Source organism: Chelonia mydas, chromosome 9 (assembly GCF_015237465.2).
Source record: "Chelonia mydas isolate rCheMyd1 chromosome 9, rCheMyd1.pri.v2, whole genome shotgun sequence".
In the NCBI taxonomy this organism is placed as follows: domain Eukaryota; kingdom Metazoa; phylum Chordata; order Testudines; family Cheloniidae; genus Chelonia; species Chelonia mydas.
The window spans coordinates 5,798,810-5,814,790 of record NC_057855.1 but is presented as its reverse complement, the minus strand read 5'-3'; the positions used below and the strand labels follow the sequence as shown (position 1 = coordinate 5,814,790).

The following is a 15,981-nucleotide window of genomic DNA, read 5'->3' as shown; positions in this document are numbered from 1 at the left end:
CAGGTGGAGGGAATCCACTGGAGGATATCTAGGAGCTTATGTTATGACTCTCTGACCTCTTCCAAGGGATCTGGAGGGAATCCGAAATGTGCTTCATTCACTCTTGGACGTGTCTGAAGTCATCACTCATAGTTGGTTGGAGAGGCATAACCGCTTCATCTGGGGAAGATGAAGAAATATTTGTTTGGGGAGAAACCTCTTGATCTGTCCTGGCCTCCTGCTCTTCAAAGGATTCTTGTGCCTGAGGTAACAGAAGAAAAGCAGTTGGAATAGGGGAGCATCTCCCTGTATACTTCGCATGAGAGAGACTAGGGGCATATGACAATTGCAGATGATTTGCAGCCCAAGAAACCCAGTATGGCCACTGGAGGGGTCCGAAAGGCACTGGGGGTGGTATCCATCGGTTCTCAAACCAGGTTGGGGGAACATGGGTCTATCTGTGGTGCAACTCCCCACTCTTGACAAAAGTGTCAGGATGAAAATTCCTTGTCTGAAGCGTCAGGGAACCCTGGACTGAAATATCTGAATTGGAGGAAAATTCCTCCTCTTCAAGTGGGGGAGTCCCAACACTCTCTGAAGGCGCTGGAGAGTCAAGTGGTACTAAGAAAAGGTCCCACTTCAGTGACCATGCTTGTCTCGATACTGAACCTTTCGGTACCAACTAACTAGGGGGATTCTAGCTCCTCCGAAACAAGTATATCCTTTGAAAATCTGAACTCCTGCGGTACCAGGTGGATTTGAAGAGTGGGACTGTTGTCAGTACTGAGGCCATACACTGCTCTGGTAAGTTCACTCGAGTTCAGTGGTTCTCAAAGCCGATCCGCTGCTTGTGCAGAGAAAGCCCCTGCCGGGCTAGACCGGTTTGTTTACCTGCCACGTCCGCAGGTTCGGCCGATCGCGGCTCCCACTGGCCGCGGTTTGCCGCTCCAGGCCAATGGGGGCTGCGGGAAGGGCAGCCAGCATGTCCCTTGGCCCGCGCCACTTCCCGCAGCCCCCATTGGCCTGGAGTGGCGAACCGCGGCCAGTGGGAGCCGCGATCGGCCGAACCTGCGGATGCAGCAGGTAAACAAACCGATCCGGCCCGTCAGGGGCTTTCCCTGCTCAAGCGGCGGACCAGCTTTGAGAACCACTGTGCTCTAGTTGACATAGTCAGTACTGATGTGAGGCCTTGAGAGGTATTCAGACCATATGAGAGGCACAACATCTTCCTAGTACTGAGGCAGTCTTAGATGTCGATGGTACCAAAGGAATTTTGGGTAACATTCTCTTAGAGTTGGAAAGCTTTGATGTTGCAGTGTCCTGCTTGTGCAGCACTGAAGGTCCCAGTATCAAGGCATGCTTGTTGCCCCTTTTCTCTGCTGAGCCTGGAGCCCTATGCACAGGATCAGTACTGAGAGTGTCTGCAGCCTCAGACATGCCCAGGGTGGAACATGAGGTCTCTGCAGCGGTCTTGCATTGCAGTGACTGAGGTCTTTTTGAGGTGGATTCTTCCTGTGGAGAATGACTCAGTTTTGTATGGGTTTTCTTCATGGATTTACCTTGGGTAGATCCAGGTGAACGTGATGAAGTTGACGGGGCATTGTGTTCACTCAGCAACCGATGTCCGGAGGGGGAAGGGTGTATCTCCTGGCCTGGACCTGAGGCCAACTGGAGGGAATGCTCCATCATTAAGAGTCTCAGTTTTAGCTTCCAATTTTTTCTTGACTCACCCTTAAATGCAGAGCATATGGAGCACTTTTGTGGGACATCAGACTCTCCCAAGCAGCGGACACAACAGGAATGGCTGTCGCTGACCAAGATGCACTCCTGGCAACAGATGCACTGTTTGAAGCCCAGAGATCCTGGCATACCCCAGGGCAATGACGTCTAGCAGGGGAAGGTCCCCCTCCCAAAACGGGAAAGGGATCAAGAGAAAGATCCCCCAAATCCATAAATAAAAAGTAAATAAAATAACTAAACAATAAAATAAAGACAGTAACTACGCTAAGAGATTTCAAAGTAAGGCATACTAATGCTCCATCTCAGGCCAAGGCAGTGGAGAAAGAACCGCGGGTGTTTCGCTCACACAGCGCTGTATAGCCTTAGAGCGAGGCATGAGGAAGCATAGGACACGTGTGTGGGCTGAACAGACACTGCAACCTAAAATCTCCAATTAAAGGAGAAAGGGGTGTTAGCACACATGAAATGGAACGCCCACAGGGATGTTACTCAAAGACGAACTAAGGGATAAAGGATGAGGGAACAAGAGCTGCAAAAGTGAAATATGCTTATTTTTATGTACACATCTGCAAAAGCATCCACAGGCAGACCCTTAACCCCATACAAAGCCTCATTTAAGCTACTGGGGCTCTGACTCTATGGACCAATGTGCAGGATCTAGCACTATGTTTGTTCCTCTGAGTCTGTAAAAGATTTAAGTCATGTACTAAAGCCTGGGGATGGCATCTGGAATGAAGGCAAGAATGGAACTCAGTGATGCTAAACAAAGTTAATATTCATATTAGGGATCCTTCAGCAACAAAGATGGGAAGGGAACCACAACTCACTTCTTTTGGGTGAGAGGAGAAAAGAATAATCCTGAAATTGCTCAGTGTAGTTAAAAAAAACCCTTTGGATTTTTAAATGTATTAGCTGTGTCATGCCTTTTGTTCTATAGAAAGCGTTAACAATGCATTCAGTGGCCCCAGGAATACATAGCTATAAGACACTGTAGTCTACTTTTAAGGCAAAAAAAAATCCTAACAAAGTACTATGCATTATACAGACAATAGTAATATTGTTTTTCAATTAAAGACCAGCTGGGGAAAGAAAACTTCAGGTAGCACATGTAACAGTCTACATAGAGACCACATTTAAACCAATAATTCATAACATCGAAATACTGGATTAAAACCACTGTTTTTTTAGAAATTATAAAAGGAAAAATAAAATGAGAAACTGGTTCCCACATGACACACTACAATAATTCCATTTTAATCATGACTACATCAGTACTCTGAGAATCTAAAGAGAAACCAATTTTGCACTGAACAAGCACTTAAAATTGAAGAAGATCAAAATTCAATAGTTAAAAATCAAACAGTATTTTTCCTTTTGGATTACATTTTCTTCATATTCTATCCCTCCTATTCAATTACAGTTTTTGAAAAATACTTAATCATCACTGAGACCATCTGGTAACTCAGAAATTCAGTTACAGTTCACAGTTCCTATGCTCTCCCCTACTTCTGAAAACAGAGGGTTACTGACTGCTCAGGGCTTTATATGTTCATTACAGACAACAGCCTTAAGAAATCCTCAGAGACTGCAGATCCTATTCCTCACTGACTAGCTGGCTAAAGCAGCAATAATTAAGCAACAAGACAGTGGGCAGTACATTTTTACAGCATGCTTGGGTTCCAATGCATAAGGCATGAAGCTGAAAGTAGAGTAGCTAACCACCTGAGAAGTGCAATAATCACTTTGAAATGCAGTGTCTAAAGTACCTTTTTGTAATGAAAATAAATTTAATTCATAAAAATAAGGGAACAAGATGTGCACTGACATGAAGAGATCATCACTCACAGTCAGAGTTCTGAAGTCACATTGTAATACATGCATATACTTCAATCTCCTTTCTATCCACGGAATATAACTACCAGACCCTTTCAAAACAATCAGTACAACTGATTCCTACTCCAGAGACCATGTACCAGTACTTCAAACTTTTATGTCTTGCATTCCAGACTTACCCTCCCTACCTCAACACTGAACCTAGTGCTAGGCTCCTGCGAGGCACTGCTGCTGCCTCCCTTCCATTCAGTTATGCATGATCCAATGTTGAGCTTGAGTGCTCCACATTTCAGTCACACAGCTAGAACAGCCCAAAGGTCACATAACTTAACAGGAGTCTAAAGACACTGATCGGTACAGTCAATATCTTATTCTGGTAAACGGATACAATTGTCTGAAAGACTGGGAACCAGTTCTCTATTAAAAATGGTAGTAACAATTAAATAAAGCAATAGTTTTAAAACCTGGGTAAAACATAGGAGAGAGCAGTGGTATTGTGTTTAGGATAACTTTACATGAGTCCAAAAAAAAAAAAAAAAAGGCAGTGTGGGCCAGCAGCAAAATTCTCAGTTAGAAATATTTATAGATAAAGAAGCCAAAATTTTCTCCTGGCAGAATCTACAATGATTTAGTGCTTCTGATTTCACTAGCAGCACTACAAGTTTGTCCACTTAATCAGAGAATTTTACATGTGTGTAAAACTTCAGTGAAATTACTACATGTGATACCTGCATTATTCTTATGAATACTGTATGTGACTGTTTCCCTCTTCAGTTTTGTACTGCTGCCTACTTGAACGCAAAGGTTAAGTCAGACCAGAGCTGAGGGTTGGTCTAGGCAGGAAACGCAACAAGGACCAACGGTACATCTACACTGCAGCTGCGAGGCGTAATTCCCAGCTTGAGTAGATGTACACATGCTAGCTCAAGCAGAAATGCATAAAAATAGCAGTGTGGCAGCAGGCGCCTGGGTGGTGGCTTGAGCTAGTTGCCTCGGTACAATCACTCTGAGATCCTAGGTACGTACTCAGGCAGTTAATCCGAGCAGCTGCCCATGTAGCCACACTGCTATTTTTAGCATGCTAGTTTAAACAGAGCTAGCACATGGAAGTCTACCCGAGCTGGGAATTACACCTCCCAGCTGCAGGGCACACATAGCCTAAGAGGTAAGACAGCCGCAGGCACACACTTTCGAAGAAGTCCACTCCAAAATTCCACCCCAGAAGGGGTAAAGCCACAAGGCCTGACACCTGCTGGGGTGCACTCAATGAGACCCTGAGAAAGGACTGTCGTGCAGTTAGCTTGGTAACTGTCACATTAGCTTTGAAACCAGCTTTACATCAACTCAGGTTTAATTCCATGCTTTTTCAAATTGCCCAGGGTCACTATATAACCTCCACAGAGCAAAAGACAAAGGTCAGATATATATATGCTGATTATTTTTAGTTTTGTCAACAGCCTGTGATATCACTGACCAACGGCTCTGCTGACTTGCCTATGGGCATTAACTGGATTACACTGTATTGTGCAGGAGTTGTTCTGTTCTTTCATCTCAGAAATTCTAGAAGAAATTCTGATTTTGGGCAGCAGCTCATCTTCTCCATTGGCTCCTTTATGTTGGTTCCTACAGAAATCTATTGTCTTCCACACATATTTGCTCAATATGCATGTGAAGCCACGGTGGGAGCCACTAAAAGAGACTGGTAAGTGATATAATCAGTACATGAGCAACAAAGAGTTCTATGCCATCTCTCTTATCCACTTCAGATATATCTACTTGCATGGTGCCTGGCAGGGATGGAGACATGGACAAAAGCAAAAGTCCACACATGCTTGAAGTAAAATTGACCATCTGGAGGAGGCACTGTGAGTGGGTTCTGCCCAAGCTTTTATATTGGTACTGTGAATAATGGTGAAATATGTGAATTCTTTCATTACATGAAATGAAAATCTTTTCAATAAACACATACTCTACTTATCGATCTTATGCTTTTCAAAAGAAAAACTACACTGGAGATCAATAGCTTTAGATACAGTTGGTTGGACTGGGCAATTTATGTCACAATGAAGGTGCCCTAATTTCCTTAGCCTTTCTGAATACAGATGCTCCTTAGATCCCTGTATCAGCTTCTTTTTTGCAAAATGCACTTTATTATAATAAGAAACTAAGACAGCATTATAAATTTAGCTAACAAAAGACCTAAATAATTTTAATCTAAACAGTATTCCAAATGCGGCCTCACCAGCATCACACACAGGCTAGAATCACATACTCTGATTTATATGCCACAACTTTATTTGTCTCAAATAGCACCTGATTGTGCTAGGTGTGGGTCCCTGTCCCAAAGAGATTACTCTCTAAAGAGACAAGTGACTTTCAGAAAGCGTTCATGCTGACCCCATCTGGAAAGGTGCTTATCAAATGTGGATTCTAGACTTGATGAGGAGCTGTCTGTTGGCATAAAGTCTCCTTCATAGGCCTTTGGTACAACTGCACTGGCTTATTAGATTTATTTATTAATTGTGTTCAGCCCATGGTGCATGTTATAGATATATATTCCCTCTGGCTCAGTGTTAGTTTGTCTGATCACTGAGAATATATTCTTTTTCTTCTAGTTAGTCTCTTACCTCACTACTTTGCTTTTCTCTAAAATGTGTAGTATAAACATATAGTGTGCTCCTACTTTTCATTAGACATCTTAATTTAGAAGCTGATGTGGTTGACTGTTCTAATACCCGTTTCAGAGTAGCAGCCCTGTTAGACTGTATTCGCAAAAAGAAAAGGAGTACTTATGGCACCTTAGAGACTAACACATTTATTTGAGCATAAGCTTTCGTGAGCTACAGCTCACTTCATCGAATGCATCCGATGAAGTGAGCTGTAGCTCACGAAAGCTTATGCTCAAATAAATGTGTTAGTCTCTAAGGTGCCACAAGTACTCCTTTTCTTTTTTCTAATACCTGAGTTACTGTATTAAGCATTTGTGCCAAATGAAAGCCTGCCAAGAATAAAATAATTTACTAAAGGGGTGGGATCAGCACTTATACCTGTAGTTACAGCAGAACAGTTATACAATCATGTACAAAAGATTAAAAATCACAACAATGTTAGACTGTAGTAGATATTGGGAAAACCCTAAGATTTTATTCAGTAAAAACATAGATTAATGTCTTAAAAATAGAACTTCCTTCTACCATAGCCTGAAGACACCAAACTTTTTTTTTTCCTCGAGAGAGTGTGCCCTTTAGCACTGGCTGAATTGTGATATTACTTCATTTTTCCTTCTAAACTGTCTTGACTGGACTCCTGCTAGAACGGCTCACAGGGTGACACACACCACATTGTTCTTCAAGGCCACAATCATTGGTGAAATGTACACTAACCAACAATCAGTGGATCTAGTTTCTGCCTCTTTTGAATTCAGGAGAGTAGACAAGTTTTCCCCCATCCACATCAAACAGAATATGCACAAACTTACCAAGAGCCAAATCCCATGGGCCTCCTATCATAATCAGGCAAGTCTTGAGCTATCTTGCACGCTTCTATGTTCAGGTATTTAAATATGTGGATTTTTCCTTTTATGCATATCTACAAAAAAGGAAATCCATAAACATATTGAGCACTTTATTTCATCAAAGCGCTGTACAGACATTAACTAGCTGTTGTGAATAATGTATTACCATACTCAAAGGTCAATAAATAAATGCTTATAACATCCTTACAGCTCTTCATCCATTTTTTGAACCTTCCCCCATTACAAACAACTGCATTGAAGTGTCACAGAATATATGTATAATAAAAAAACTGGAAGCTTTTTCCAAAAACATCTGGACTCTGTGGAGCCCTTTCTGTAAACTTGCTCATAATGGTTTATCATGTCAATGATCTTCTCTGAACAAGGAGCTATATGTATTTGTAAGGGGTAAAACTTGGAACTACAGCAGAGGCATCCAAACCTTGACCAACCTAGGTGGCAATGGCAGCTTGCCAAGAGCCAGGCCTAATTTGAATCAAGTGAAGTCACTTCTAACTCCCTTCATCTTTAATATGGAGGTAGAATCTATGGAAACTATAAGTCACAGCACTTCCCACTCTGATTCAGAGGAAGCAGGTCATTCCCCAGGGCTATACATACATATTAAAGATGAAGTCAGCCATTGACCACATTGTATTTAGCCTGCAGGCTGCATTTTGGGCAGGCTGCTGTAAAATGAATGAAAATGCATTGCACTTTTAGTTTCCCAGTTCACTACTTCAACAGTAGAATGGCTCAAAAATGTTTTTTGTTCATAGCTCTTCTTCTCCCCCAAAGCTTACTCTGATCTAGAGCCACTTGCTTATTTTACTTATACTGTACAATGAGAATTTTATTCAAAAGGTTAACGAAGGAATTCCTGCAGTAACCACATACCTACTACCAGCAGGAGAACTAAATTAAGGGAAGTGGAAGAGTATTTCTGCCATGGGTTTCTTTAGGATCTCTAGAGAAATACAGGTTCTTTAAAAGCTTACAGTTCACAAAAGAAAGTTTTAAACCATTCAGTTTCAAATCTCATTTTACATCCTCTAGTGAAAATAGCAGACATTCTAATTCCAAATTATAATTCACCTGTGCAGGGGGTGACTGTAGAGGGTTGTTGTCTAGTGTGATTGTCTGAAGATGCCTGAGGTTCCGATAACAAACAGGGATTGTTGTGATTTTATTGCAGGAGAAATCTAATCGAATCAAAGACAATTCTGCAAGTTCTGGAGATAGAAAACAAACATTCAATCTAGTAGCTATAATAAACAATATGCTTACTACTAGCTCTTAGGAAAACAAGCTTTAAAAAGAATAAAAGTGTCAAAAATCTCAGTTGTTACATATGACAGACTTTCATCCGCTGATCTCACCTTCAGGTAAATGCACCAAATGATTTCTCCTGATGTTCAGGTCACGCAAAGACTCCAGTCTGCCAATCTGTGGAGGTATTGTCTGTATTTCATTACAGCTCACATCCTGCAAAACAAAACTACGAAGTGAGACACTGTTTTGATACTGTTTCAGAGTAGTAGCCGTGTTAGTCTGTATTCGCAAAAAGAAAAGGAGTACTTGTGGCACCTTAGATACTAACAAATTTATTTGAGCATAAGCTTTCGTGAGCTACAGCTCACTTCATCGGATGCATTGAAGGAGCTGTAGCTCACGAAAGCTTATGCTCAAATAAATTTGTTAGTCTCTAAGGTGCCACAAGTACTCCTTTTCTCTTTGATTTGATACTGTCAGCCTGTTTAAATAAATCCCAATGCTAACAGGCAATTCCTGCCTTCTGGTTTTGTAGGTGTATGTACATTATAAATAAAACACTGCCTGTCAGAGTTAAACTTGAAAAAAATAAACACTTTTATGACACCTAAGATTGTCAAAGTGCTTTACTAACATTCATTCAGCACTGTGACAAAGTTAAGTATTAATTATCCCCATTTTACAGATGGGGAAACAGAAGCACAAAATAATTTTTTCAGTTTCCCAACAACAGCAGAGCAAAGAAAAGAATGAACCCAGGAGAAATGACACTAGATCATAAAAGCTCTTTAGAAAAGTTACACATTATGGAAAAAGTGAAGGTATAATATTTCCATGTATAGTAAGTTAGCAAACTAGCATGTTAGTGTACACTGCTATCATTCCTCCACAGATTGTCAATTTCCCATTCCTCCACAGACTCTGAAGCAGGAGAGCCTGGAGACACACTACCTGCTATGTACTTTATCTGGATATTTTCAAGGGCCTATCTCAAAACCTCTACGCAAATTTACAACATTTAGAACATACAAAAGGATAAAATACATACTAAATTGCCGGTACAAAAGCCAGCCCAGACTAAATAACTCACCCAAAAATAATATTAACCTCACACGCATCTGGGCATTAGCAGGTGTATGCAGCAGACAGCCAGGGAACAAAGCGAGAAGCTCTAGTAGAGCTATGTGGTGTAGCCCTTAGCTCTACCAGTGCACCTCACTTCTCACTATTTGTCTTTTACTGAGTGCCAAGCTTTTAAAAAAAATCTCAAATGTACACACACATGAGGAATACTCAGAGTATATCATTAAAGAATATATGCTTGTAGGACTGAAACGTGCACATGCGAATCCCTTATGCTTAACAATCTGTCCCACCTTGTATTTAGCTCAGATGCTCTGCTTACTTTCTCCAGGAAGAAGAGCTCTGTGAAGCTCAAAAACTTGTCCCTTGTACCAACAGAAGCTGGTCCAAAAAAAGATATTACCTTGCTGTCCTTGTCTCTCCCATTAAAGAATACACGTACTTTTGTAATTATATGCCATTCCCAAATATGAGTTACACACTTATCAAGATTCCATTGCAATTGTCTCTAACATGTCAAGTTGTCTAGGTTGTTTTTTAAATCCACAAGTTTCATAAACACACTGAAAAACTAAATTAAAAGCTGAAGTATTTGAAAAAAAATAAGATAGCTATCTGTATAGGAGCGACCAATTCCCACCAAGAATATCCCTGGGTGGCAGATAAGTGGAATGTCCTGCAGATATGCAGGACACCTGCAAATATTCAGTAAGCCATTGCAGACCAACTGGCGACATGTCTCAGGATGGGTAGCTGGTGGCATGGCTACCTCTATAAAATATCACTCCCTAAGATCAGGACAACAAGACAAATAAAGACTGCCTTAAAATAAGTTTTGCTGGGGCAGAGGAGGCTAGGAGAAATAAAATTCCAATTTCAAGCCTAAGGTATCAGGTTTGGACAGCTGACCTGTAAAGCTCATCCAATAGACATGTTCATGAAAACTGATGTCCATGTCAAGTGTACCTCCGAGGGCTAGGGTGTTCCCCACAATTGACATCCAACAGCCTTGTCTGACTGTTGTAACTTGGCAAAGGTTGCAAAAGCTAAAGAAGTGAGTGAGCCAGCCCAGATCCACTCTAGGACAGCTGGAAAATGAAGTAAGTACAGTAGAACTTCAGTGTTCAGGGCAACATTTCTAGCTAGAGCTTTCAGGCATTCATTACAAATACTAGAATATTGTGTCCAGTTCTGGTGTCCACACTTCAAGATGGATCTTATGATGTGACTCTTACGGGGGTTAATCTGTTCAGCTTATCGAAGAGAAGGCTGAGAGGTGACCTGACCACTGTGTCCAGGTATTTTTACATGGAAAAGTTATGGCTAGTGGGGGATTTGCAGTCTTGCAGACCAGGACATAACAAGATCCAATGGCTGGAAGCTGAAGTTAGACAAGCACAACCTTAAAATAAGCTGCAATTTCCCAGCAATTAGGATAATTAAACACTGGAACATCTAACCAGGGCTGGGGGTGGACTCACCATCACTTGGAGTCTTTACAATGAGATTAGGTTTCTATCTAAAATACTGCTTTAATCCATAAAGCATAGATCACCTACTAGGATCATTTGGGCATGCCCCACCTAACCAATTCCCTGAGACTGCAGGGGCGTGGGCATTAGTGGCACCTAACTCTTTCCTGTTCTCTGCCTGTGGCACACAACAGTTAGACCAAAGCATTTCAGTCCTCAGGAGACTAACTCAAGTTATTGGGCTCAACACAGGGGTAAATGGGCAAAAATAAACGGTCTGTGATATATAGCAGGTCAGACCAGATGATCTATTGGTCCCTTCTGGCCTTACACTCTATGAACAAATAATGCCATATATATCACCACTCACAACTGTCTCTACCAGATACAGAGAGATCCTGGGACATCAGACACTAGCTATTACAGGACTGTATACTCTATTTATAGGATAATATGTGTATGGCAGGGAGCTGGAGTCACCCACACGGAACTTTTACTTGGAACGCAGAATATATGATAAATTAATGTGGATGTCTTAGTAGCACTGTATTTGTTTAAACAAAGTTCCATTCTGATTCTATCTTGGGTATTTATCTAGACTCCATTACTGTTGTATCTAAGCACCTCACAAACTTTAAACTGTATTTACTCTCATAACACCCTAGTGAGCCAGGGCAGTATTATTATCCCCATGTTACAGATGGGGAACTGAGGCACAGAGAGACTTGCCCAAAGTCACACAGGAAGTCTGTGGCACATCAAGGAATTGAACCTGGTCTCATGAGTCCTGGACTAGTATCCTAATCACTGGACCATCCTTCCTCCCTCAGTTGAATAAAGCTATTTCATCTCAATGAAATTTAAACCCACTAGAGCAAATGATTTATAAATTAAGCACTGAACAGCAATTATTAACAATAAGTATATACTCACAAGCTCTGTCAGGTGTCTGAGCTGTCCAATTTCTTCAGGTAGTGAGACCAACTTATTATTACTTGCTATCAAAACTTTCAACGGTAGACTACACATGTGTACTGGCAATGTTGAAAGCTGGTTTCGACTTTTGGGTAGGAAAAAAAAGAGTCAGAATATGGGAAGAGACCATTTACCAATTTTAACACAACATAAGAGAATCCCAAATCACGTACTCTATTTTGACAGGATGTAAGAGCACCAAGTCAGTTTCGAGACACATTTATAGGTGAGCTGGTAGCTCGCAGTTTCTTCTTTACACATCTTTCTTATCCTTTGCTTTACCAAGATGTGTTGTAAACAGAAGCTCTGAATCTGGTACTACTCCTGGCAGATGGGGGGATAGGGCATTTTTGTAGGAGGCTTTTAGGCTCTGGAGCTTACGTCCTCTTTCAGAGTCTCGTCATATTTAGGCATCATGCAGATACCATTTTCTTATTTTTTTACTGCGCATTAGCATGTGGGGAACAGCGTAGGGTAGAATCAGCATATTACTTGCTCAGTGGAAATGTTAAGTGTGTGTTTTAATTATTTAATTTGTAATAGGGCCAATTATCATGGTGATAAACATTTAAGAAATCCTTGTCACAATGAATTTGGACATGTTACAATCCAGTATTTGACACATCACAATTTATGACCATCAAAACAAACATGAGGTCATGTAACTGGACTGCAACCGCAGTGAATGAATCAGACAGGAAAAGGTTGGTTTATAAAACGAGAATACTATGATTTATTTGTAAACGGAAGCAATCAGACTGGAAAATGACTAGAAAACTAGCGAAAAGTTAATGTTACCTTAAGGAGATTTTAACAAGATATTAAACTCAAGTTTATTAAAATATGGCATTGTTCTTCTAGTGTGTGGAGTCTAAATTTCCCACTATAAAATCCTACTCCTGAGCAGTACATGAACTAATGTCAGCTGGTATCAAGGGATAATCATTTGAAATACACCTGTTAGAGATCACAGCAATAGGAAATCCATCTCTGACTCACATCCTATTCCTACAATGCACATCATAAAGCAAAAAAGGAAGATAAGCAAAAAGTAATTGGCAAAGGGGTAACACCAGATATAATGCAAAATGTTTTTGTTTTTTCTTAACTAGTATCATTACTAGTTTGTGAACAGGGGTTCTGCATACCTCTTAAAACATTGGTTTTAATAATGCAGGTTGCAGTATACAGTTGAACTTCAATAATAGGCTACAACACGGTTATATTACAGGTCAGGAAATTAATTTTTATTACAGGTAGACATATGTATTTATGTTTTGTAAAAAACTGTTTAAAAGCTACCAGAGCAATATACTCAAAGGAAAATTCCCTGTACTTTATTAGAAGTTGCAATTAAATACTTCTCTTTCTTGGGACACCTCTTGACAGCTAATAAATGTTGACACTTAAAAGGCTAACAGATGGATCAGTCTTCTCTCTTTTAAACCAATACATCTGAATTTTGTCCAAAGAATACTGGATTCTATTTCATGAGAGAGATTCCATACAATTAGAATTAAATTAAGTTTTGGGCTGTGTTGTCTTCGTCAGTTATTAGTTTCCCATCATACCCCTCAGCTTACTATTAAAAACTTCCTATCTTTATCTAGTTATTCAAGAAGCAATGGTCCTTATTTACAGAGCAAGGTTTTGCTTTTCAAAGCAAGAAAGGAAACCCACAAGAATGCGTGAAATTGATAGCACCAGATTCTTTATTTTTAGACAATAAATCCTGGATGTGTATTTTACATCACTGATTTAAATACAAAAAAGTGCTCCTATACAATGTCTAAGGTGCATAGAGAAACAATATACTGTGCAACCAATACTGTGCATTCAAGAAAATTTATTGCATATACAGCTAATATTAATTATATTCTGAAATACACATGTGGTGGGTATTCACAATTTAAAATGTAGTTAAAACATGGTCAATGGCCACTATTTTTAAAGTTAAGTATTTAAGTTAAAAACAGCTAACAGTTCATTTTTCATCAAAAGGAAAAAGGAAATATTATGCTTTCATTGCTAATTCAATTTAAACTACTTCTGAATTACACCAGTTTTAAAAGAAATACGCTTGATCTGTTCAATGTGTAACTTACAAACCCAAGAAATATTTACTTCTCTCCGCCTTACATATTTAATTACTGGCTCTATCCTTGCTCTCTATTTATTCACATACAAAAAGAGACTGTCCAGCTCTATCTTCAGTAGATTTATACTGCTTACTTCCTCTGACTTCAGCAATTTGTTCCATATGCCGACTAGCTTTAGAAAAAAGAAATTCTGACCAATTTGCACAATTGCTAGTCATCTCCTCAATGTCAGTCTGAGACATCTTATTTTCAAAATAGTCTCTTAAAACAGCATTTTTACTAGCACTGGTCCATTCCTTTTATTTTAGAAATCTGGCAAGCATGAAATTATTATTTTTGCATTCAAGATGTACTGTAAAATATCTAAGTTTACAGACATCTTTTATAAAAAGTCTTTGCATACTGAGAACTACTCAGACATCCATTTTCTGACATTATATAACTCAAAGATGCCAATTTCTCTTTATAATGCTTAATCACTCTTGACTGACCTTTGCTTTGATAACTTAAGTCTAAACAGGATCACAAAGATTTGATATAAACAGTGTAAACTGAGCTAAAGTTGCTTGCTTTAATGTAGTGATTAAAAAAAGAGAGGCTTCCAGCTACTCAGGTAGCTACCTTATCCAAAGGCTTTCCACATGGCTTTAGTCACTGAAACTGCTGTATTTATTTTGGGTCAGAATCTGCCTGCACTACTTCAGCTGCAGCTCATTTCTGCCTCTTTACCTGACCCATTCCTCATCCAAGCCTGAACTTTTCATTATACCATAGAAGCTCAAGGAAAAAATAAGAGTTGCATACTAACTAAAGCCAATAGGAAAAAGTCCCATATGATTACAAAAATCTAGCCACAGGTAATTTTTCTACTTTATTTAACACAAGCACTATTGCACAATTCACAATTGTTTATCAACATCCAACTGTCATCAAAAAGAAGCAAAGATATATTATAGACCTACAAGCGCCCTCACATCCTAACGGATCATAATTTGAAATTAAGTACGACTATTAACATCACCTCAGCTGCAAAGAAAAGCCAGCAACTTCAGTTAAAGGGACTCTGCCAATTTAAAAATTATGCCCGAAAATATTTTTAAAACCTACTACATCTAAAATTACTATAACTGAAAGATTAGAGGAAAATATTATTCTATTTTCAGCTTATTTACTTTGAGAATTTTACAAGACTTTGAGTATAGTTATTTTTACCATTTCCCCCACACAGCCAGGCTGTTAGCCATTTGCATGGGTCTTTCACACAGCAATAGGAGAAAGAACATGTAATGAACAGGTGCTGGTGTTTGTACCACTAGTGCTAATAATAGTAAATACCCTTTCATTTCTATAGAACTTTCCACCAGAAAATCTCAAAGCACTTTACAAACATTAATCAATCAATACCCTTATGAGGTAGATGTCACCATTTTATAGATGAGGAAAGTGAAGCACAAAGGTGCAGTGACTTGCTCAAGATCACACAGTAAGCCTGTGGTAGAGCTGGGAACAGAATTCAGATCTCCTGAGTCCCAATCCCGTGCTTTGTCCACGAGATCATCTTTCCTCTTTCATTACTTATAGTACCCAGAAAAGTTAATTTATCATCCAGAACCTCAAGAGCTGTCATTTAAAGATCCCATAGGAAAGAAGAGAAAACAAAAAACAAATCCCTTCACATTACAGACCTGCATAAAAAAATAAAATGGAGAGAGAGCAAAAGGAATCCAGACTAGTTAATGAGGACAAGTAGGCAATTTATTTTTCCTATGCCCTCAAATCTATAATACTGGCCAGATGGAATATGTTTGAAATCACAAAGAAGGAGCAGTGGCTGCCAAGATTTGAAGCAAGCATGCACAAGAAGATTTCAGGTTGTTAACATGAATCCAGAAGTGCCAAAAATTAAGATTACTACTATCTGATGTCTCCTCATTGAGGTAATTGGTAGAGACTGGTCCAGACTGGTGAATCTGATGGCATGTAATATCAAGACACACAGGTGATATACTAGGTT

General features: G+C 39.7%; 1 protein-coding gene across 8 annotated transcripts in view; it reads right to left on the bottom strand.

Annotated features, from left to right (window-relative positions):
* The window catches only part of LRCH3 (leucine rich repeats and calponin homology domain containing 3), a 100,555-nt gene that overhangs the window by 47,457 nt on the left and 37,117 nt on the right, over positions 1-15,981 (bottom strand). For all 8 annotated transcript variants that reach the window (XM_043522197.1, XM_037909408.1, XM_037909409.1 and 5 more), the window contains exons 3-6: positions 11,827-11,953; positions 8,446-8,551; positions 8,162-8,298; positions 7,031-7,140 (exon numbers count right to left, since the gene is read on the bottom strand). In XM_043522197.1, coding sequence (XP_043378132.1) covers positions 7,031-7,140; positions 8,162-8,298; positions 8,446-8,551; positions 11,827-11,953 — 480 coding nt within the window. The remainder of the gene's footprint in view (positions 1-7,030; positions 7,141-8,161; positions 8,299-8,445; positions 8,552-11,826; positions 11,954-15,981) is intronic.